The following is a 23,278-nucleotide window of genomic DNA, read 5'->3' on the forward strand; positions in this document are numbered from 1 at the left end:
GCATTTCACACTTCATTGAAAAGCCATAAAAATCATTCACAAGTTATACTGAAAAGTTTTAGTTAATTACAATTGTGTTTTTAGCACCTGGGGTTTTAAAACTATAAAAAAGAATAAGGAAATTGTGGCCCCAACTTAGCAACCGGAAGTAACTGTGCCTGTCTGGGCCTCGGTTTTCTAATTTTTAATCAAGATAGTTATGATTTCATTATTGCATTCAAAATATTGTTATAGGCACTGAAGGGAAGGAAAGATCATTTTAATTTTCCTAAGCCCAGAAAATATTTTGGATAGTAGTAATATTTGAGTGGATAAGACTTCAGTTTAAGTATTTGGAGGAGGCTACTCAAAATGTGGTCCTCAGACCTGTAGCATCAGTAACTCTTGTTGTAAATACAAATTCTTGTGCTTGCCAGACCTCCAGATACCAAATAGGAATCTCTGGGGTAGACTCCAGGAATGCGTTAAGCAGGTTTCACTGGTTATTCGTTTGCATGTTGCAGTTTGAGAAGGACTGTTCTACGTCTCAAACATATGCAAATTGAAGTATTTTGGAGAGGCTTGATAAGACAGATGATTTAAAATGAAGATAGAAGCCATAATAAGTAGAAAATCCTAAGTGCTAATTTGAAATTTATTTATAGAAAATTTAGCCATTTAATTTTTTTGATTCGTGCTATTTGAAAGCAAATATAAAAAAAAAAAGCAAATATAGTAAGATTAACTTAATGGTTGTAATGTAGAATAGATTTTATTTGAAAGGGGGTACTGATAAAGGAGTGGTTCTTAAAGTCTTGCTACCCAGACACTATTCCTCAGACTGGCTTTGGCATCAGTTTGGGTATTGTTGGGAATGCAGCATCTCCGGCCTCATCTCAGATCACCTGAGTCTGAATCTGTAGTTTAACAGGAATGCTGAAGTCATCCATATTCACATTAAAGTTTGAGAAGCCTTAGCTTAGAGCAGTAATTTGTGGGACCTACAATGGAATAATCTGTAAAATGTGGATATACTTAGTCTCCATTCCAGATCACCCTAATATAACTATCAGACTACCCAAGTGATTCTTAAACAATTTGGAAACCTTTGTGTTGGAACAGTGGTTTTAACCATGTCTGCACACAAAATCCCATTCTGTAGACCATATCTTAAACCAATAAAATTGGATTTCTGAGCGTGGGGCCCCTGTAATAAAACTTCTCCAGATGATTCCAGTGTACAGCCAAGGTTGAAAACCAAAATATTAGAAGATAGTGATAGGAGTTGGAATATTATTGCACTGATTCTGCTGTGAACTGATAAAGAGCCTGGATATGTGCGGTGGTATTAGAAATGGAAAGCATGAGACAAATGCATTTTGGTGACTTGGTCAGTTTATACAAGAAAGTAAGAGAAAGGTTAAAGATGATGAAGACTTTAAAATGTTGATATTAACAATGGTGAGCTATCTTTGGATAATATAATTTTCTTACTTTGATTTTTCTGCATTTTGTGTAACAATCTGCTATCATATCTATAATTAGAGTAGAACAAATTAACTTTATTTTTAAGTAAACTGAGCATGATTTTGAACCTGGTTCACTTTGAAGCCTGGTAGCAATTGACAGACATCAAAAAAGTGAGTTCAGGTGTTGTATGTGAAGTGTACTTCAACAGTATAAAGAAAAAAATTAAAAGTGAGATGAGGTGAAGGAATTGGTTAGAAGGAAAGGCGAATATCTTGAATTGTCATTTAGAAGAAGATTGAAGTCTTAGATTATCCACATGAAATGGTATTCAGGCTGTTAAAAATTAAAACTAACTGGGGGTAATGAATATAGATTTAGAATCAAATGTTATCTCCATAGAGTTGATAACTAAAAGCAAGATAAGGTATAGATGACAAATCCAAGGACAGGACTTTAGATTATAGATAAAATTACAGAATTAAAGTCACAGCATCAACTTGGAGAATATCTGTGTTTAAAGGGAATGAGAACAAGAAGTGGCCTACAACAAAAAAACAAAAAAGCAGAGAAGAGAACCAAAATAATCCAGCATCGAGGATACCAAGAGAAGAATTTCAAGGAGAGGAGGCAGGCAGTCATTTGCCATGCTTCAGAAAGGGCAAGGAATTAGAATACTGAGAAAGGCGGCTGGCTTTGAGAGGTATTAATGACTTTCAGGAATAATATTAGAGTGAAGTGGTCAGGGTAGAAGTTAGATTGCTGGGAGAAATTGAGTAATTTGCTGAGGAAATGTAGAGACAATGAGTGTCAGTCACTAATTTCAGAAATGTGGCTGAGAAAGTATTAAGGAAGTCATTAGAGGACTAACAGAATTAAGATAGGGGACTCCTCTGCCAGGAGCCAGTAGAGTCAGAGACTAAAGGGACTGGGAGTAATGGAGTGCTCAGGGTCATAGAGGAAACAGATTAGGAAATGGGAATTTTACAACTAGAACAGACTCTTATTTTTCTTTTTACACTTTTTCTCAAAATAATGTAAGCCTCATTTTACAAATGGACCTGTGTAAACTGAGGCTTACAGAAGTTAAACGATTTATGCAGAGTCACCAGGCATTTAGATGAAGGATCAAAGGGGTGGAAAGGGATTTGTCATCAACTGGGGGCTGTCCTTCCCCTCTTCCTGTGGGATTATGAATAGAAAGGAAGACAACGTCGATAAACAGATGTCCTGAGACGGTGATGATTGGATGTTTCTTTTAAGGTAGAAAATTGTATATACCACCAAGTATGTGAGATAGGCTAAATATATATATATATATATTTTTTTTTTTTTAATAAAATATTCAGTTCTCCTTGCTTGAGAGTGAAGAAAATGATACTTGAATCCTTTGGTTGAAGCACTTAAAAACTGCCTCTTCCCAACCAGGTGTAACTCCCTATTATGCAAAAGCAAAACATCTGACTTTATGCAGGAAATGGTGGCTCAGACGTTAAGGAGTCCACCCGCGATGTGGGAGACCCAGGTTTGATCTCTTGTGTTGAGAAGATCCCCTGGAGAAGAGAATGGAAACCTACTCACTCCAGTATTCTTGCCTGGAAAATTCCATGGACAGAAGGAGCCTGGTGGGCTACAGACCATGGGGTTGCAAAGGTCAGATACGACTGAGCGACTAACTCATGTAGCAGAAGTTTAACATGTCTTGACATCTTGTGTTTACTGGTGTTTCTACCTTAGGCCCCAAAGGTCAGTATGCTGAAACACTTTTTTAAAAAATTCCTCCTCCAGTGTCAGGCAGTACTGCTGTTAGCTAGCTGGCTTCTCTGCCCAAAGTAGCATGTACATTGATTTCCTTGCCAAGACAAATGGACACGTGCTGCAAATATGAACCTTCCCTCCCATCACCCAAGACGGGTATCTCTCCAGCAATGAGATACAGGTTTTGGGGACCCCTCACCTCACTCCCAGCAGACTCATTTTGGGACTGCTTTTGAAGACAGATCACCAGTCAATGTAAGAAATCTCAAGTTCTGAAAATTGTCAAAAGTGACTCTCAACAATGACTTCTCGCACATTCCCTCTCCATACACTCTTTTTTTTTTTTAAACCCCATGGAATGCAGACTGGAAGGTTCCTCTCACCAATATTTTGGAATGGCACAGCCTCTTAAATTTTGTTGTCTTTGCTTTTGCTAAGGATTGGGATAATTAAGTTAAATATGATTTATCTTGTTTGCTAATATTTGGAATGTCTTCTGTGGTAGTATCTATTTTGGATGTAAATCAAATCATGGCTTTGAAAACTATCCCAGTGTGCTTTTTAGAAATCATTTCCTACTGCTCTGAATAAAGAAGCAGAGAACAAAGTCAACTCTTAGTTCTGTAGCTGCTGCTGCTGCTAAGTCACTTCAGTTGTGTTCAACGCTGTGCAACCCCATAGACGGCAGCCCACCAGGCTCCCCCGTCCGTGGGATTCTCCAGGCAAGAACACTGGAGTGGGTTGCCATTTCCTTCTCCAGTGCATAAAAGTGAAAAGTGAAAGTGAAGTCGCTCAGTCATGTCCGACTCTTAGCGACGCCATGGACTGCAGCCCACCAGGCTCCTCCATCCATGGGATTCTCCAGGCAAGTTCTGTAGCAGTCAGAAGCAAATTGTTTTGTGTTGGATAACCTGTGAAGCTGAAAGGCTGAAAACAGTAGTAGATCCTGCAGTTGGTATGGTAAGTCTGTGGGCTTATTAATTCCCAGTATTAAATAGAGTAGGCAATATAAATATACCAGTCTCCATACCACTTAGGCCAGAGTGTAGGGTCATTGCTTGTCAGACTTTCATGTGCATAAGAATCTCCTTGAGATTAAAATCTGATTCTGATATAGAGGTCTGGAGTGGGAGGGGCTTGGGTGGTAACACTGAGATTCAGCATTTCTAACAAACCCCCAGTGATATCACTGGTCCCCAGACCACACTTAGACTGAAGGGCTCCAGATGATAACAGTGACTGCTGAGACTTATGCTTCACATATTTTTTTTTTTTCTTTAAAGGGCCAGATGTAAAGTGTAACCATTTTAACCTTTGTGACCACAAGTCTGTGTTTCATATTCTTCTTGATTTGTTTGCTTGTTTTTACAACTTAAAAAATGTTGTAAACCATCTTAACTCTGAGGAATACCTTTGGCCTAGAGCAGGAAGCCAGAGTCATGTCCACTGGGCTTGTCAGTGGCTTCCAGGCCTGGCATTGGTGTAGGTCCCTTATTTTGTCAGGGCCTCTTGGGATAACTGTAGAGGAACCCTGAGAATTGCAGAAGCAATAAAGGAATTTTACAGGAAGATCTGTGTTTGTTGGAAGGAGAGGAGATAAAATTTGGAAGAAAATGAAAAGAAACTACCATTTTGATTAACTCCCTTAAACAATGAAAATCTCTAAAAAGTATTCACGTTTAGATCATAAATGAGATCTGGCCAGAACTTTACAGTATGCCCAGGATACGTGTGACTTCTTTAATGTTTGCGATCAACCTGTTCTTTGTGTCAGTACAGTGTCATTAACAACTCAGTCAAACTTGTGTCTGAAACCCAGTTCTGCTGCTTATTAGTGGGTAATTTTGGTCAAGTTATTTAACTCTTCTGAAACATCACAGTGTCCCTACACTTGGGGTTGTTAACATTAAATAAGAATATGTATTAGAGGTCTCAGCATAGTGCTTGGCACTCAGAAAACAATAGGTGGTGTCTGTTACTGTGTTATGTGGTGGTGAGTGAATACTGTAAAAGAATTCGCTCCGTGACTAATTGTTAGGCTGTCCTTCAGGGGTGTCCTGGATTATGGCCCTCGTGGTATTCATGTCCTTCCCAGTGTCTGCAGATGTAATGGGGAACCTTGAACCTACAGCCCTTAGTAACAGTGTATTAAGCTTCTACAAAATCCGCAGAAACCTCGGTAGTAAACACACTGTTACTCTTTTATGCATTTTTACAAGTGGGATTTCTTTGGGTGAAATCCTTCCTTTAAATATCAAGAGATTTGATGGAGTATCTTCTTACCTTGGCTGTGAGTAGCTATTCCCATTGCTTATTTTGAGTAATACTGGAAACAGTTTTGCTTCAGTGATTTGCTAAACCTAATTTCATTTCAGTGTTTAACTGGATAATGAATGACGCAAATGAAAATTTTTGTCTGCCTTGCCAGGACATCAGGTGTTAGTGGTTATGTCCTTCTTGTTTGAGAAAGATTTGTAGAAATGTATAAAATTTAAAGCATTGAATAGCTATAAAATTATTCATTTTTAAGTAAAACTTTGGATTGGACAGAATGTTTAAGAATTTCTTTATAAAATTTAAGAAACAGGTTTGTTGTTTTTAACCAAAGGAAGTCATCTTAACAGCAATTAACAGTAATTTGCTTATCTTAAAATCAGAAGCCGCTGGTATCTAACTTTTACTGTCACTTCATATTATTACATATTATTGATTTTTTGTCATGCTTATTTTATTATATTAAAAAGTTTTAATATGTAGCATGGAATAACTTGTCATTTAAATCTATAGCTGCAATTTTTTTGAAAAAATCTTTTTTAGCTTTTAGTAAAACATGGAGGAGACCTGTTTGCTGAGAATGAGAATAAAGATACTCCTTGTGATTGTGCTGAAAAGCAGCACCACAAAGATTTGGCCCTGAATCTAGAATCTCAAATGGTATTCTCACGAGATCCTGAAGCTGAAGAAATAGAAGCTGAATATGCTGCTTTAGATAAACGAGAGGTAAGTTTTTTTTAATGAAAGAAATTATGCAAATATTGTACTAAATTTTTTTTTCTTCTTTAAAACCCAGTTTGTGTGGTCGTCTTTGCAGTATGCTATACATTCTGTCACCTGTATAGCCATAAGTATGAAAATACATCTGAAAAAGCCATAAGTGTGAAAAGGATCTAGAAAACCTGTCCTTTGACTTATGTGTGTTTGTGTGTGTGTGAAAGTCACTCAGTCATGTCTGACTCTTTGTGACCCCATGGACTATACAGTCCATGGAATTCTCCAGGCCAGAATACTGGAGTGGGTAGCCTATCCCTTCTCCAGGGGATCTTCCTGACTAGGAATCAAACTGGAGTCTCCTGCATTGCAGGCGGATTCTTTACCAACTTAGCTATGAGGGCAGCCCCATATATATGTTTAATTGTATAGAGCGATGCTGACTCTAAGACTCCAGTTCTCCTGTTCCTCAGTCTCTGCCTGTCTGGATTGCTCTTCTCAACAAACATGCTTGGATAACGCCCATCTTAAAATACAAAACAACTTCTCCATTAACCACTCTTCCTGTCCCTGTCCCCCTTCAGTTGTAGCCCCATATCCCTGATCTTCATATGAGAAGAACAAAATTTAAGAGTTGTCTGTACATTCTGACTTCCTCACCTTCCCTTCACTCTCCAGCCCTCTGCAGTGTAACTTTCTCCCCTTCTACTCTGATGGAACTGCACTGACATGGACATTAAGAGTCACCATCTTGCCAAACCCTTTTCTCTCCTCCTCTTACCTGATGCTTTTCTCTCCTCCTCTTACCTGAATTCCTCAGCACCACTTGACACAATTAACCGCTCCCTTCTTAGTGAGACACTTCTTCCCTGGGTTGCAGGGACTTTGCTCCCTGGGTTTCCTTTAAGTCTTCCTTGTATCGGTAAACATTACCTCCACCCACGCAAGCATAAATGTAGCAACATTTTCAGTTCATCACATCCAGACAATCTGGGAGTTCTGTCAATTTACCTCCAAAAATATAACCCAAATCCATTTACTTCTCTTGTTCTCTGCTCCTGCCTCCCTCAGTCGTCCTTTCCACCTTCACTTTTCATCTGAACTGCTTAGGGAACCAGTAGTTCCCTAACTGGTCTCCTGATTCTGTTTTAGTCCCCTTAGAATCCATTTTGTGCACAGTAGCCAGAGTGACATTATTAAACATAAATTAGATCATATCACTTAACCGTTTAGTGATTTTCATTGCACTTAGAATAAAATCCAAACTGTTTGCTCAGATATAAGAACTTACATGGTCTTGCCACTATTTGCCTTTTCAGCCTTATCTCAAATGATTTTTCCTGGCACGCTATAGTACTTAGACTACACTAAGGCTTTTTGCACTTCTATTCCTTATGTCTGAAATCATCTCCCAAGTTTTCTCTTGACTATATCAGATGTTCAAAGAGGCAGTCTTAGACCATTCTTCTGAAGTAGGCCCCTCGCCTTCTGTTACTCTTTATCACAATACCCTATTTATTTTTATCACATGCTGTAATTATTTTGTTTATATATTTGTTTACTTGTTTATTGCCTTTCTCTTTTATTAGATTGTCAACTCTGTTAGTGCCAGAATCATAACTTTCTTATTCAGCAGAATATTTTCCATGACTGAAAGCACTGCTTGTACAGTGGACATCCATAAATAATACTTAAATAAATAAGTTATTGTAATACACAATAAATTTTTTCCTCTAAAAGTGATTGATTTCTCAATGTTTATTCAGTGCTAATTTGGTTCTTATTGACTATGCCAAAGCCTTTGACTGTGTGGATTACAATAAACTGTGGAAAATTCTGAAAGAGAAGGGAATACTAGAGCACCTGAACCTGCCTCTTGAGAAACCTGTATGCAGGTCAGGAAGCAGTAGTTAGAACTGAAACAGCAGACTGGTTCCAAATAGGAAAAGGAGTACATCAAGGCTGTATATTGTCACCCTGCTTATTTAACTTACACGCAGAGTACATCATGAGAAATGCTGGGCTGGAGGAAGCACAAGCTGGAATCAAGATTGCCGGGAGAAATATCAATAACCTCAGATCTGCAGATGACACCACCCTTATGGCAGAAAGTGAAGAGGAACTAAAAAGCCTCTTGATGAAAGTGAAAGAGGAGAGTGAAAAAGTTGGCTTAAAGCCCAACATTCAGAAAACGAAGATCATGGCATCTGGTCCCATCACTTCATGGCAAATACATGGGGAAACAGTGGAAACAGTGTCAGACTTTATTTTTGGGGGCTCCAAAATCACTACAGATGGTGACTGCAGCCATGAAATTAAAAGACGCTTACTCCTTGGAAGGAAAGTTATGACCAACCTAGATAGCATATTAAAAAGCAGAGAGATTGCCAACAAAGGTCCATCTAGTCAAGGCTATGGTTTTTCCAGTGGTCATGTATGGATGTGAGAGTTGGACTGTGAAGAAAGCTGAGTGCCGAAGAATTGATGCTTTTGAACTGTGGTGTTGGAGAAGACTCTTGAGAGTCCCTTGGACTGCAAGGAGATCCAACCGTCCATTCTAAAGATCAGTCCTGAGTGTTCATTGGAAGGACTGATGCTAAAGCTGAAACTCCAATACTTTGGCCACCTATGCGAAGAGTTGACTCATTGGAAAAGACTCTGATGCTGGGAGGGATTGGGGGCAGGAGGAGAAGGGGATGACAAGAAGATGAGATGGTTGGATGGCATCACCAACTCGATGGACATGAGTTTGAGTGAACTCCAGAAATTGGTGATAGGGAGGCCTGGTGTGCTGCGATTCATGGGGTCGCAAAGAGTCGCACACTACTGAGCGACTGAACTGAACTGAATTGAATTTGGTTCAATAGGACTTAATATAACTATTATTTGTGTTTAGAAAAATAACTGTATTGTCTGTTTTTTAATTTCCCATGAATTTCTGACAGTTTGTAAGCTTCTACTTCTCCAGATGATCAAAAAAAGAGTTTCTTAAAAGATTTATATTGTTTTACCTATCATATTTTCTTTAGTTAAAGGTTACTTTAAAGATTTTTTTTAATGACTTTTTTTTTTTTTTAATGACCGTTTTTAAAGTTTTTACTGAATTTGTTACCATATTGTTTCTGTTATATGTTTTGTTTTTTTGGCCACCAGCCATGTGGGATCTTAGCTTCCTGACCAGGGATGGAACCCACACCCCCTGCATTGGAAGGCAAGGTCTTAACTGCTTAACCACCGAGGAATTCCTGACACATTTTAATTTAGTCCTTTCCTCCAGATGATGAGTCTGTAAATGGGCAGTCTTCTTCTTCACCCCATCATTGACAAAATTTTGAGTGACTACTTTACCAGACAGTGTTTTAACAGAAATTAGGGATACAGTGAGGAACAAAGATCTCCTGCCCTCTAGATGCTTACATTCTAGCAAAGATAGATGCACACAAATAAGATTAAAAAATAAATGAACACAATATCAAGAGTTGTAAACTGCTTGGAAGAAATAAAAACAAGATGATATATTAGAGTGATAGCTAGGAATGGAGGTACTTATTTTATCCAACCCCTCAAAGAAAGAACAAAGACTCCAGTAAGAGTCAGGCTTTGTAGGAGAAGACTGTGTGACTATCGCTAGATAAGGGAAGGGAAAACTGTGCAATACAGTACTGTGAAAGCCATCGCAAGAACCCACCCATTCCTCTCCCCTCCCAGCCTATAACTCAGGGAGGCTCAAAGCTCCTTTTCTGACAGGGACCCAGTACGGTTGGCCGTTGCCTTGGCTGGCTACCACCCTTAGGAGGCATAGCTGCTTTCCTCTGAGAGCCCTGAGTCTTTCTGTACTTGTTCTTCCCCCACTCTTTCTCAGACTAAGCCCTGTGCTGTGTGCTCAGTCGTATCCGATTCTTTGCGACCCCAAGGACTACAGCCCGCCAGGCTCCTCTGTCAGTGGGATTGTCAGGTCAAGAATACTGCAGTGGTTAGCCATTCCCTTCTCCAGGGGAACTTAGCAACCCCGGATAGAACCTGCGTCTCCTGTGTCACCCACATTGGCAGGCAGATTCTTTATCACTGAGCCAGGCTCAGCTCAGGGGTCAGCTAATGTGAGGTTGGTATTGAGAGAAATTGGAAATATCCTCTCCTTCTCCTAAGTGTCTTTCACATCTTTTAAAATTTTAACAGTTACCAATATACTTGGGTCAATAAGTACCTGTTTTTTCATTTTTTTCCAACAGTGAACTTATTTCACCTATGTAATCAGGGAAAGCTATTTTAATTGTAGGGGAAAATAAATATATCTTTAATAACTCCTTTGTCACAGTCTCTTCTGAAACAGTTTTTGAAAATACTATCACTTTATACATGACTTCAAAGTGGTACAGTTTACATGTTGGACTGTTTCACTTTTCTTCAGTGGTGTTTTGGTAGCAGTAATATGTACTGATGCAAAAGAGGCGCTTTTATTCCCTGTTTGTCTTTAAATTACTTTTCTTTTTCTTTCTTTATATCAGTATTGGACTGCTTTGAAGGTTACTGATGGTTTGTATTAATCTGAAAATTGAAGCAGTTTATCTTTGCAACAGAAAAGAGAAAGGCACCTTCAATGTAACCCTGCAGAAGAGAGGGACACTGCCTACATGTTATTGGTTTTGAGTCAGTAAGTTGTGTCCAACTCTTTGTGACCCCATGGACTGCAGCATGCCAGTTCCCTGTCCTTCACTATCTCCCAGAGTTTGCTTAAACTCATGTCATTGAGTCGGTGATGCCATCCAACCATTTCATCCTCTGTTACCCGCTTCTCCTCCTGCCCTCAATCTTCCCAGCATCAAGATTTTTTCCAGTGAGTTGGTTCTTCATGTCAGGTGGCCAAAGTGTTAGAGCTTCTGCGTCAGTCCTTCCAGTGAATATTCAGGGCTGATTTCCTGTACGATTGTCACGTTTGTGCTCCCTGCTGTCCAAGGGACTCTCAAGAATCTTCTCCAGCACCACAGTTTGAAAGCATCAGTTCTTTGATGCTCAGCCTTCTTTATGGTCTGGCTCTCACTTCCATACATGACTACTGGAAAAACCATAGCTTTGACTGTACAGACCGTTGTCATCAAAGTGATGTCTCTGCTTTTTAATATGCTGTCTAGGTTTGTCATAGCTTTTCTTCCAAGGAGCAAGCAACTTTTAATTTTATGACAGCAGACACTGTCTGCACTGATTTTGGAGCTTAAGAAAATAAAATCTGTCACTGTTTCCACTTTTTCCCCATCTGTCTGCCTGAAGTGATTGAACTGGATGCTATGATCTTCATTTTTGTGAATGTTGTTTTAAGCTAGCTTTTTCACTCTTCTTTTTCACCTTCATTAAGCAGCTCTTTAGTTCCTCTTCACTTTGTGCCATTAGTGTCATCCGCATATATGAGGTTATGGATATTTCTCCCAACAGTCTTGTTTCCAGCTAGGGATTCATCCAGCCTGGCATTTCACATGATGTACTCTGCTTATAAGTAAGCAGGGTGACAGTATACAGCCTTGACATACTCCTTTCCCAATTTTGAACCAGTCTACTGTTCCATGTCCAGTTCTAACAGTTGCTTCTTGTGCTTTATACGGGTTTCTCAGGAGATAAGTAAGGTGGTCTGGTATTCCCTTCTCTTTAAGAATTTTCCAGTTTGTTGTTATCCACATACTCAAAGGCTTTAGCAAAGTCAATGAAGCAGAGGTAGATAGGATTTTTTTTGGAATTCTCTTGCTTTCTCTATGACCCAGTGGATGTTGACAATTTGATCTCTGATTCCTCTGCCTTTTCTAAATCCAGCTTGTACATCTGGAAATTCTCGGTTCTCATACTGTTTAAGCCGTGCATGAAGGATTTTGAGCATTACCTTGTTAGCATGTGAAATGAATACAGTTGTATGTTAGTTTGCACATTCTTTGGCATTGCCTTTCTTTGGGATTGGAATGAAAACTGACCTTTTCCAGTTCTGTGGCCACTGTTGAGTTTTCCAAATTTGCTGGCATATTGAGTGTAGCACTTTAAAAGCATCATCTTTTAGGATGTGAAATAGCTCAGCAGGAATTCCATCACCACCACTAGCTTTGTTTGTAGTGATGCTTCCTAAGGCCCACTTGACTTCGCATTCCAGGATGTCTGGCTCTAGGTGAGTGATCACACCATCATAGTTGTCTGGGTCGTGAAGACCTTTTTGTACAGTTCTTCTGTGTATTCTTGCCATCTCTTCTTAATCTCCTCTGCCTCTGTTAGGTCCTTGCTGTTTCTGTCCTTCATTGTGCTCATCTTTGCATGCAATGTTCCCTTGGTATCTCCAGTTTTCTTGAGAAGATCTCTAGTCTTTCCCATTCTATTGTTTTCCTGTGTTTCTTTGCATTGTTCACTTAAGAAGGATTTCTTCTCTCTCCTAGCTGTTCTCTAGAACTCTACCTTCAGATGGGTATATCTTTCCCTCTTTCCTTTGACTTTTGCTTCTCTTCTTTTTCAGCTATTTGTAAGGCCTCCTTAGACAACCACTTTGCCTTCTTGCATTTCTTTTTTCTTGGAGATGGTTTTAGTCACCACCCCCCGTACAGTGTTACGAGCATCCATCCATAGTGCTTGAGGCACTCTGTCTACCAGATCTAATCCCTTGAATTGATTCATCATCTCCAGTGCATAATCATAAAGGATTTGATTTAGGTCATACCGGAATGGTCTAGTGCTTTCCCTACTTTCTTCAGTTTAGGTCTGAATTTTGCAATAAGGAGCTGATGATCTGAACCACAGTCAGCTCCAGGTCTTGTTTTTGCTGACTGTGTAGAGCTTCTCCATCTTCAGCTACAAAAATATAATCAATCAGATTCTGGTGTTGACCATCTGATGATGTCCATATGTAGAGATGTCTCTTGTGTTCTTGGAAGAGGGTGTTTGCTATGACCAGTGCATTCTCTTGGCAAAACTCTGTTAGTCTTTGCCCTGCTTCATTTTGTACTCCAAAGCCAAACTTGCCTATTACTCCAGGTATCTCTTGACTTCCTACTTTTGTATTCCAGTCTCCTGTGATGAAAAGAGCATCTTTTGTTGGTGTTAGTTCTAGAATGTCTTGTAGGTCTTCATAGAACCATTCAACTTCAGCTTCTTCAGTGTTAGTGTTTGGAGCATAAACTTGGGTTACTGTGATGCCGAAAGGTTTGCCTTGGAAATGAACCAAGATCATTCTGTTGGTTTTGAGATTGCACCCAAGTACTGCATTTCAGACTCTCTTGTTGACTGTGAGGGCTACTCCATTTCTTCTAAGGGTTTCTTGCCCACAGTAGTAGATATAATGGTCATCTGAATTAAATTCACCCATTCCCATCCATTTTAATTAGTTCAGTGATTCCTGAGATGTGGATGGTCGCTCTTGCCATCTACTTGACAACAGCCAATTCACCTTGATTCATGAGCCCTGACATTCCAGGTTCCAGTGTGTTATTATTCTTTATAGAATGGTACTTTACTTTCCCCACCAGACCACACCCACAGCTGAGCATGGTTTCCGCTTTGGCCCAGCCTCTTCATTCTTCCTGGAGCATTTTCCCATTCTTCCCCCATAGCATATTGGACTCCTACTGACCTGGGACTGAACTATGTATTAAAGTGCTTCACGTAACCTAGTTCAGTTGCAGAGATTCAGAGTGATCATGTTACATGTTCATGAAGGCAGTATGTCTTTTTCCTTCAAGAACTATTTTTCTTCCATTGTTACCTATTTAAGTTTTAAGCTGTGTATTTTTTAAAAAAGGAATGTATACAAGTTGCTTTACGTTATTCCTTTCTTGATATATCTAAAATCACATTTTATTTTGTTCAACATAAATTAGGTAGAATGAAGGCTACTCTAAAGAAGAACATTAAGGAATTAATACCAGGAAATATACAACTGCCACCACTGGGAATATCAAGAAATATTGTTTTTCATTACTGGGGCAGGAAAAATACCTGGAGTCCCAAATCTGAACTTAGAAGCAGTGTTACACATAGTGAATAACTTCTAGGCTAGACTGAATACTACAGATTTAATCATGAAGGGATTTGTGAGTTTTTGCATGAAAAGGTGTGTTTTAATAAATTAGCTTAAAAGCAAGCTGTACATGATGATTTGGGGGTACTTTTCAAAGGATAGTTGGGATTAAATTTCCCTTTTTAATTTCTTTTTAGTTAATCCCTAGAGAGGGATATAATAATAAATTATATTAGAAGTTTAGGTTAATTTTTTTTTCTTTTTCTAGTTAGGGTCATAGGATACCTATAATATGTAGAGATTCATGGCAGTATAGCTGAACGCATGTATCGGTGTAGTAGACTATTAATACAGTGTGCTGTGTGGTGTATTCAGTATTAAGGCTTTACCATCATTTATAAAAAGAGTAACACTGCAGACCGATTGAGTGCATGCTCCACCAATGTTTAAAGCTCTTTAACATCCCCAGTGACTTTTCTTTAATTTTTTTGATTAAATTTTTTTCAACCAAACACGCTCTTTATAAAAAGCACAGTAAAAATTTTAAGTATTCATTTTTCTACCACTTATAAATAATGCTTGTAACACATTACCTTCCACTTTTCATCAGTGTTCAATAGTTTTTTTATTTTTCTTAGCATTTCTTGATATTTATAAACTTATAGGAAATATTTTGAGTGACGGCTGACTACTCTTAACGTGTAGACATCCTTTAACTCCCTTAAAGTACATTTGAGTTAGTTGTATTTTGTCACTTTTATAAGTAACTTTGCAGATGATCAGTTCTGTTCACATTGCGATTAGACCTTAGGATGAATTCCTGTAAGTAAGATTATTGAGTCAAAAGATGAATATTTTAAAGACTCATGGGATGTGATGCTTAGTTTTTAAATGATATACCAATTTCTATTTTTACCTATATAAAAAAGTATATCAGAGGATTATCTCACTGCGACCTTAGCAATATTGAGGGTGGTTGTTGGGTCTTTTGTTTTTTAGTTCCAAACGTTGACCATTTTTTTAGGTAGAGAGCTTATATACTTAAGGATGTTTGTGTTTTTGTGACGTTCGATGTTTTAAATTTACTGACTGTCACAAATTCCTTATATATTAAAAGCAACATAGTTTTTATGTTTAAATCTTGGCAATGTTTTTGCAGTCAAGTCTGTCAGTCTTTCCTGTCATAAATACACTCATTGCTTATATATGCCTCCCTACCAGAAGACATTTTAGGATTAGAAAACTTGTCTCAAGTGAGAGAAATATCCTTGATGAATAGAGTTCCTGTCATATGGGGTTGAGTAACAACCGATGAAATGGTTTCCATGATAATTTAAAAAAAGGAAAACAAGAAATAAAGTTAATATCTAATTTTAAAATAACTGTAAGCCAACTGTAAAAGATGGAGTTTACTAACTGCATCTGTTCTGGGGTTTCCAGAACTCTCTGGAATATTTGATAAATGTCACCAAAGGACGTCCTCTGTGGTTGTAATTCTGATGAGTAGTTCAGAATTTCTAGTGCATTTTAAGTTGTTATCTTTAGTTCTGTGCTTACTGCAGTAAGCTGGTTACATCTGTTTAAAGGATTGAAGTAGATATATATATTAATATTAGTAATAAAATGCAATATTGAATAAAAATAAAGGCAAACTGCTTAATGATATTTATAATGTTATGCCTTGTTATTACAATAGCTACAAATCAAGTTCATGGTAGTGAGTGCCATAAACAGGATGGGGAAGATGGGGAAATTGGGGAAATGAGGAAAACATGTCACAGGTTATTTTGGCATTTATAAATTTATGAATGGTGAGACATTTGTGATTTTGTTCTTTATATGTTTTCTGTTAAAAGCAAAGGGGGGAAAAGATAAAGGATAACAGAAGAATAAAAAAACACTTGAAATGATAAAGTACCTTTATGGAGTGTTAACAAACACTTGAATAAACAGAGATAATACATTTATGAGTAAGTTGAATACTATGTCATAATCACTTTCCTCCAAATTCAGTCTTAATAAGTGTAAATGTTGCTGGTTCGGTGATTAAAGCTGTATGTAAGTGAATACATGCATATTCACATACAGTTGATTTGCAGAAAGAAAAGACTGGATAGAAATACTTTAGAACATTGATCATGACCATTGGTCAGTGGTAAATTGTAGGTTTTTATTTCTAATGCTTTTTTTTAGTATTTCTTAGATTTTTGAAACTATAAGATGATCTTGTCATCATAGTATAATTCTTTATTTTAGAGTGATGAGGTTCGTGAGACCAGGCATCTACTTTCCAGCTTAAAAAAAGACTTGTGATAAAGTAGTTTGAAGTTTGTGATAGTGGAAGATACAGTGCCTTTTTAGCTTCATTGCCAAACCAGAACTAAAAGATTAAATAAATGATAACCATATATATTTATTTATAGATTTGCAGAACTTCCTAAAGGTATAATAGCCAATTTAATTTTGTTTTTCTTCTTTTTACAGCCATATGAAGGATTAAGACCTCAGGATCTTCGTAGATTGAAAGATATGCTCATTGTGGAAACAGCAGACATGCTCCAGGCTCCACTATTTACTGCTGAAGCTTTACTTCGAGCTCATGGTAATGAAAGAAATGTCCTGAGTACTTTTGAAACTTTTCACAGTTAAAAGATGGCTGTTTTGAAGCACTTTTACTTTTCTCTTGTTTTTTCAGCACGTTTTAAATATGTAATTCTTCTAAGAGCTAATTCTCCCAAGATTTTAAAATTGTCAAAATAGAGTTCTGTTTGAAAAAGAAAAGTTTTTTAAGCAATAGATTTCTCTTGAGTTTCTTTTCTTTATTTTTTCCTTTATTTCTTTTTTAAAAAATGCTGTGCAAGCAAGGCACTGTAGAAATCAAATTCCTTTAAGAAGAATCAATTAATCTTTTTTCTTTGGTTATATTTATTTCTTTGCCTTTTTTACCTACTTTCAATTTTTAGAATGTAAATTTGGCACCTTAATCAAAATTTCTGTAACAAATGAAAACAATGATGTCTAAACCTTACCAACTATAGAATCTTCAACAGAATAGCAAATACTTTGCCCAGGACATTCGAGATCAAATTGAATATGAAAAGTTTTCTTATAAGCCCTTAGAGCAGATCTGAACAAGCATACATCAGATCAGATCAGTCGCTCAGTCGTGTCCGACTCTTTGCGACCCCATGAATCACAGCACGCCAGGCCTCCCTGTCCATCACCAACTCCCGAACTTCACTCAGACTCACGTCCATCAAGTCAGTGATGCCATCCAGCCATCTCATCCTATGTCGTCCCCTTCTCCTCTTCGCCCCAATACCTCCCAGCATCAGAGTCTTTTCCAATGAGTCAACTCTTCGCATGAGGTGGCCAAAGTACTGGAGTTTCAGCTTTAGCATCATTCCTTCCAAAGAAATCCCAGGGCTGATCTCCTTCAGAATGGACCGGTTGGATCTCCTTGCAGTCCAAGGGACTCTCAAGAGTCTTCTCCAACACCACAGTTCAAAAGCATCAATTCTTCGGCGCTCAGCCTTCTTCACAGTCCAACTCTCACATCCATACATGACCACAGGAAAAACCATAGCCTTGACTAGACGAACCTTTGTTGGCAAAGTAATGTCTCTGCTTTTGAATATGCTATCTAGGTTGGTCATAACTTTCCTTCCAAGGAGTAAGCATCTTTTAATTTCATGGCTGCAGTCACCATCTGCAGTGATTTTGGAGCCCAGAAAAATAAAGTCTGACACTGTTTCCCCATCTATTTCCCATGAAGTGATGGGACCGGATGCCATGATCTTCGTTTTCTGAATGTTGAGCTTTAAGCCAACTTTTTCACTCTCCACTTTCACTTTCATCAAGAGGCTTTTTAGTTCTTCTCCACTTTCTGCCATAAGGGTGGTGTCATCTGCATATCTGAGGTTATTGATATTTCTCCCGGCAGTCTTGATTCCAGCTTGTGCTTCTTCCAGTCCAGCGTTTCTCATGATGTGCTCTGAATATAAGTTAAATAAGCAGGGTGACAATATACAGCCTTGACGTACTCCTTTTCCTATTTGGAACCAGTCTGTTGGTCCATGTCCAGTTCTAACTGTTGCTTCCTGACCTGCATACAGATTTCTCAAGAGGCAGATCAGGTGGTCTGGTATTCCCATCTCTTTCAGAATTTTCCACAGTTTATTGTGATCCACATAGTCAAAGGCTTTGGCATAGTCAATAAAACAGAAATAGATGTTTTTCCGGAACTCTCTTGCTTTTTTGATGATCCAGCGGATGTTGGCAATTTGATCTCTGGTTCCTCTGCCTTTTCTAAAACCAGCTTGAACATCAGGAAGTTCACGGTTCACATATTGCTGAAGCCTGGCTTGGAGAATTTTGAGCATTACTTTACTAGCGTGTGAGATGAGTGCAATTGTGCGGTAGTTTGAGCATTCTTTGGCATTGCCATTCTTTGGCATTGCCTTTCTTTGGGATTGGAATGAAAACTGACCTTTTCCAGTCCTGTGGCCACTGCTGAGTTTTCCAAATTTGCTGGCATATTGAGTGCAGCACTTTCACGGCATCATCTTTCAGGATTTGAAATAGCTCAGTTGGAATTCCATCACCTCCACTAGCTTTGTTCATAGTGATGCTTTCTAAGGCCCACTTGACTTCACATTCCAGGATGTCTGGCTCTAGGTCAGTGATCACACCATCGTGATTATCTGGGTCGTGAAGATCTTTTTTGTACAGTTCTTCTGTGTATTCTTGCCATCTCTTCTTAATATCTTCTGCTTCTGTTAGGTCCATACCATTTCTGTTCTTTATTGAGCCCATCTTTGCATGAAATGTTCCTTTGGTATCTCTAATTTTCTTGAAGAGATCTCTAGTCTTTCCCATTCTGTTGTTTTCCTCTATTTCTTTGCATTGATTGCTGAAGAAGGCTTTCTTATCTCTTCTTGCTGTTCCTTGGAACTCTGCATTCAGGTGTTTATATCTTTCCTTTTCTCCTTTGCTTTTAGCTTCTCTTCTTTTTACAGCTATTTGTAAGGCATACATAGAAGAGGGAAAAGAGAGAATGAAAGTAAAACTTAACATTATGCAGATTTATGCCTTATTTTTCAGCATTTTTTAAATGTTGGTTCTCTCAACCTGGCTTTTCTTTTTATTAGATCTATATAGTTAATTAGTGATTCGGTTTTATATTTAAGCTACAATTAATCTTTTTTCTTTGGTGATATTTATTTCTTTGCCTTTTTAAACTGCTTTTAACTTTTAGATGTTTTATTCAGTCTATCTAGAGCTCCATCACAATGGCAATATGTATTTCCCTTAGAACACTGTAAACAAAGAAGGCAATGGCACCCCACTCCAGTCCTCTTGCCTGGAAAATCCATGGATGGAGGAGCCTGGTGGGCTCCAGTCCATGGGGTAGCTAAGAGTTGGACACGACTGGGAGACTTCACTTTCACTTTTCACTTTCATGCATGGGAGAAGGAAATGGCAAGCCACTCCAGTGTTCTTGCCTGGAGAATCCCAGGGATGGTGGAGCCTGGTGGGCTGCCGTCTGTGGGGTCTCACATTGTCGGACACGACTGAAGCGACTTAACAGCAGCAACAGTAGCAGAAGTGCACCGTTTTAACTTTACTAGTTATTGTGAGATGCTGTGTAAGTTAATAAACACATCTGTAAATACATTGTTTGTAGGAAGTAAATTTCTGAGTTACAGCTCAGGAAAAGCCTACTGAATTTATGTTGTAAGCATTACTTAACACAGTATAAGGGTGAAAAGACAGCAAAAATATCTTCGTACATCCTCATCCCCTCATTGTGACAAACCCTTAACTGGGAGAAACTTATTCCCCTCTCTTTTCTCCTCCTCCTCCAGTTCCCACTTACTGTCACCTTATAATATTCAGAGAGCACTTGGATTATGGATCTGAATAGAGAAATGCTTTCAGATAATCATCAGGCCACATACCCCAGTAACTAGAACTCAAAAATGGGATGGAGTTGTAAAGTGCTTTTATAATATAATATTATTGTTAAAGGCAAGAGTTGACTCTCTTGTTTTATTTTGACATGGCATGTCCTCAAATAAATATCAATCAATATGAAAAAAAAAAAGATGGCTGTTTTAATGTTTTAATATAAAACAAAATAGTTTGTTAAACAAGCCTGACTTGTTATTTGTGCAGTGGTTAGTGCAGTACTCGACATCCTTGTGTTTTGAAGTAAATATAAACTGGCTATGAATCAGAGAAGAAATAAGAAATCTCTTTTTGAAAATTGAGCAAATAAACCAACTTATAGATTGTCTAATTTTAGAAATGTATCTGATTTGAGCAGGGTTGAGAGTTGGAGTCCATAGTCCTAGTCCTGGTTTTGACATTAATTTTTACTAAAGCCGATTAAATAAAGTCAGTTAACTAACAGTTTGTTATTATTATTTATTTTTGTCAGCTGTATTTATTTTATGTAAAAACTGTTTCTCACCGTGAAAGGCACAAAGCAAAATCTACAGAGTCAACATAAGAACATACTGTTCCTTTTACAGTGGGGGTTTTTTGCTCATTTAAAAAATTTTTTTGAGGACATTACCAACTTTACTTAGAAAAAGTGCTCAGCTTATTATAAGTCCTCTGTGATCCTTAAGACAACCATTTTGGGAATTGTCACATGTTGAGGTGGACCCTCCAATTGCTCAATTGATATTTGACATTTTGGCTTATTCAAAGAGTTTTTTTCTGATTTAGAAATTACTTTTAAAAAGGGAAAGGTGAATGGTCTTTCTCATCCAATAATTTTGAGACATACCTCTTTGTTTTAACTATAAATCTTTATCATCTGTATTAAAATAGAATGTCCACTTCCAAAAATTTTTATATGATCTTTTGATTAGAAGAAAATTTTAAACTGCATATTTCATCTTCCTTTGGTCATTTCTGTGAATAATTTGGTATATTACCCTCCAGAATCACAAACTTCAATATTGCTATTTCCCAGAGTTCTGTACTTGACACTCTTTTCCACTTTATATACCAGTGGCTCTAACTTTTGGTGTAAATAAGAATTGCCTGGGAAACTAACCAGAAATTCCTAGGATGACTTCTAGAGAATCTAAGTCTTTTCTTTAGTTGAGGGAATAGGCATAAAAACATGTGTTATAAACAGCCTACCAAATAGACCCTTGTCTGAGAAACATTGTTGTGCACATTTTGAAACCAAGGGTTTCAAAAGCCACCTAGATAATAAAGAACATAGCTACACCCTGACCTTAATGTAGTATTCAGGACTTTATTTCTAAATGTCTTTTTAACCTTTTCTCCCTAACCAAAGGCTGTCCATACATGAACTCATCATTTCTCCCACTATCTTGATAAATGGCCTCCATATTCATTTAATTACCCTGACCAGACTAAGTCACACTTTCCTTCTTCCTGTCTATTACATTTGAGCACAGCCTCATGATTTCTCTTCCTAAATAGCTCCCATCCTCTCCCAGTCTCCCTAGCTCTTTCCATTCTCACTGCCCCAACTTAAATTCAGTTTGTCATTATTTTTCATCTAAATTGTAGTCCATTGTTGGCCTTCCTCTTCACCCGTGTTCATTTTTTGTATTGCATTTTAAAATTTTGAGCATTTATCTCCCCTGCTGAAAAACCCTCCACTGGCTCTCCCCAGACTTAGAACATCCCATCTCTTTAGTATATCTTCATGACTCAGGCTTGTACACCTGGGCCGTCAGTCTCCACACGTATTTTTACCCACTCCTGCTTGTCTTCATTAAGCACCACTTCCAGGAAATCTTTCCAGCTTATGTATTCCCAGGGTTACTTTGAGAGCCTTCCTGTCTCTTCCCATTATATCCTGTGCATACATGTGTCATACACTTAGAATACAATATTGCAATAATCTCTGTATTTGCTTTTCCTCTACATTAACCTGGGAGCTCTTAGAGGGCAGCTTTTTATTGTTTTTTTGTTTCCACAATAACCATCCCTTAAGCCTTGAGAACATAGTTACAGAATGAATAGATAATATATTTGAAATGTTATTTGTATATTTTAAATCCATCTTTTTATTGTAAAACCCTATTTCTCCATTGTCATCTTTAAAACTTTTAAGTAATCCTTTGGGGAAAAAAAATCTAGACCTGGTTCAAAGATGAAATTGAGGAATTCAAAATAGTTTTTAAAATCTTAGAATTTAAAGATAAAATATTTTCCTTGTAATCAATAATAATGCTTACCAGTCATAATATAGAAACTGGGAAAGAAATACAAAATATCTTAAATTTTGTTTCTTTTGTATAAGGTTCACAGCAACCTTCCCTTTGCTTGAGCTTTCAAATAGAGTTCATGTACATATAATATAGAGCCGGCATAGAAGTAGAAATCACTCATCTGCGAGGGGCTGTGTTGTGCCAGTTATATTAGAGTAGGCCACTGCTGAAGTGAAAGTATAGAGTCAACCACAGTAAATGTGTCTTGATCATAGTAGTAGTCTAAGGTGTTTTATTTAGGTTGGGAATGGGGCAGTGGCTCCGCTCCACACAGTTATCCCGACTGACTGAGACTCTGCCATCCTAACAGTGGCTTCTGAGGTTGCCCTGGGGATTCTCTCCATTCTAGCCAACCAGTCAGAAAGGAAAAAGCATGCAGATAAAGATGTGGGAGGTTTTTTTGAGCCTGTCCCAGAAGTGACATAAATCACCCCTGCACCTATTCCACTGAGCAGACTTTAGTCACATGGTCACACTTAACTGTAAGCAGCAATTCTTCTCTGTAAGCATACCCATTTCTGCCACAGTTGTCTGCATTGGGCTAAGTTATATAATGTATCATAATTTTAACTTATAATGTTGTATCCTGTAAAAATCTAAGGCTAACTTAACCAGTAACTTTATTGTAATTAAAACAAAGATTTTCTTCTCTAGTGTTGATACATTATGTCATCAAGTATTTTTAAGTGATAAACTCCATGTTCTTTCTATTGATATTTGCTTAACTTACTTCTTTTACATAATAGGCTCAACTCTAATAAGGTGATATCTAATTGAATTTGAAATGGCAACCCACTCCAGTGTTCTTGCCTGGAGAATCCCAGGGACAGGGGAGCCTGGTGGG

At 37.9% G+C, this 23,278-nt stretch overlaps 1 protein-coding gene across 5 annotated transcripts in view; it reads left to right on the plus strand.

Annotated features, from left to right (window-relative positions):
- The window catches only part of ANKIB1 (ankyrin repeat and IBR domain containing 1), a 157,915-nt gene that overhangs the window by 79,545 nt on the left and 55,092 nt on the right, over positions 1-23,278 (plus strand). For 4 of the 5 annotated variants that reach the window (XM_024990530.2, XM_024990529.2, NM_001192052.2 and 1 more), the window contains 2 exons: positions 6,022-6,204; positions 16,655-16,772. In XM_024990530.2, coding sequence (XP_024846298.1) covers positions 6,022-6,204; positions 16,655-16,772 — 301 coding nt within the window. Of the gene's footprint in view, positions 1-2,891; positions 4,165-6,021; positions 6,205-16,654; positions 16,773-23,278 lie in introns of those variants that run through there. The other variant, XM_059885440.1, reaches the window with a different exon arrangement.

This window comes from Bos taurus, chromosome 4, assembly GCF_002263795.3.
Source record: "Bos taurus isolate L1 Dominette 01449 registration number 42190680 breed Hereford chromosome 4, ARS-UCD2.0, whole genome shotgun sequence".
Classification (NCBI taxonomy): domain Eukaryota; kingdom Metazoa; phylum Chordata; class Mammalia; order Artiodactyla; family Bovidae; genus Bos; species Bos taurus.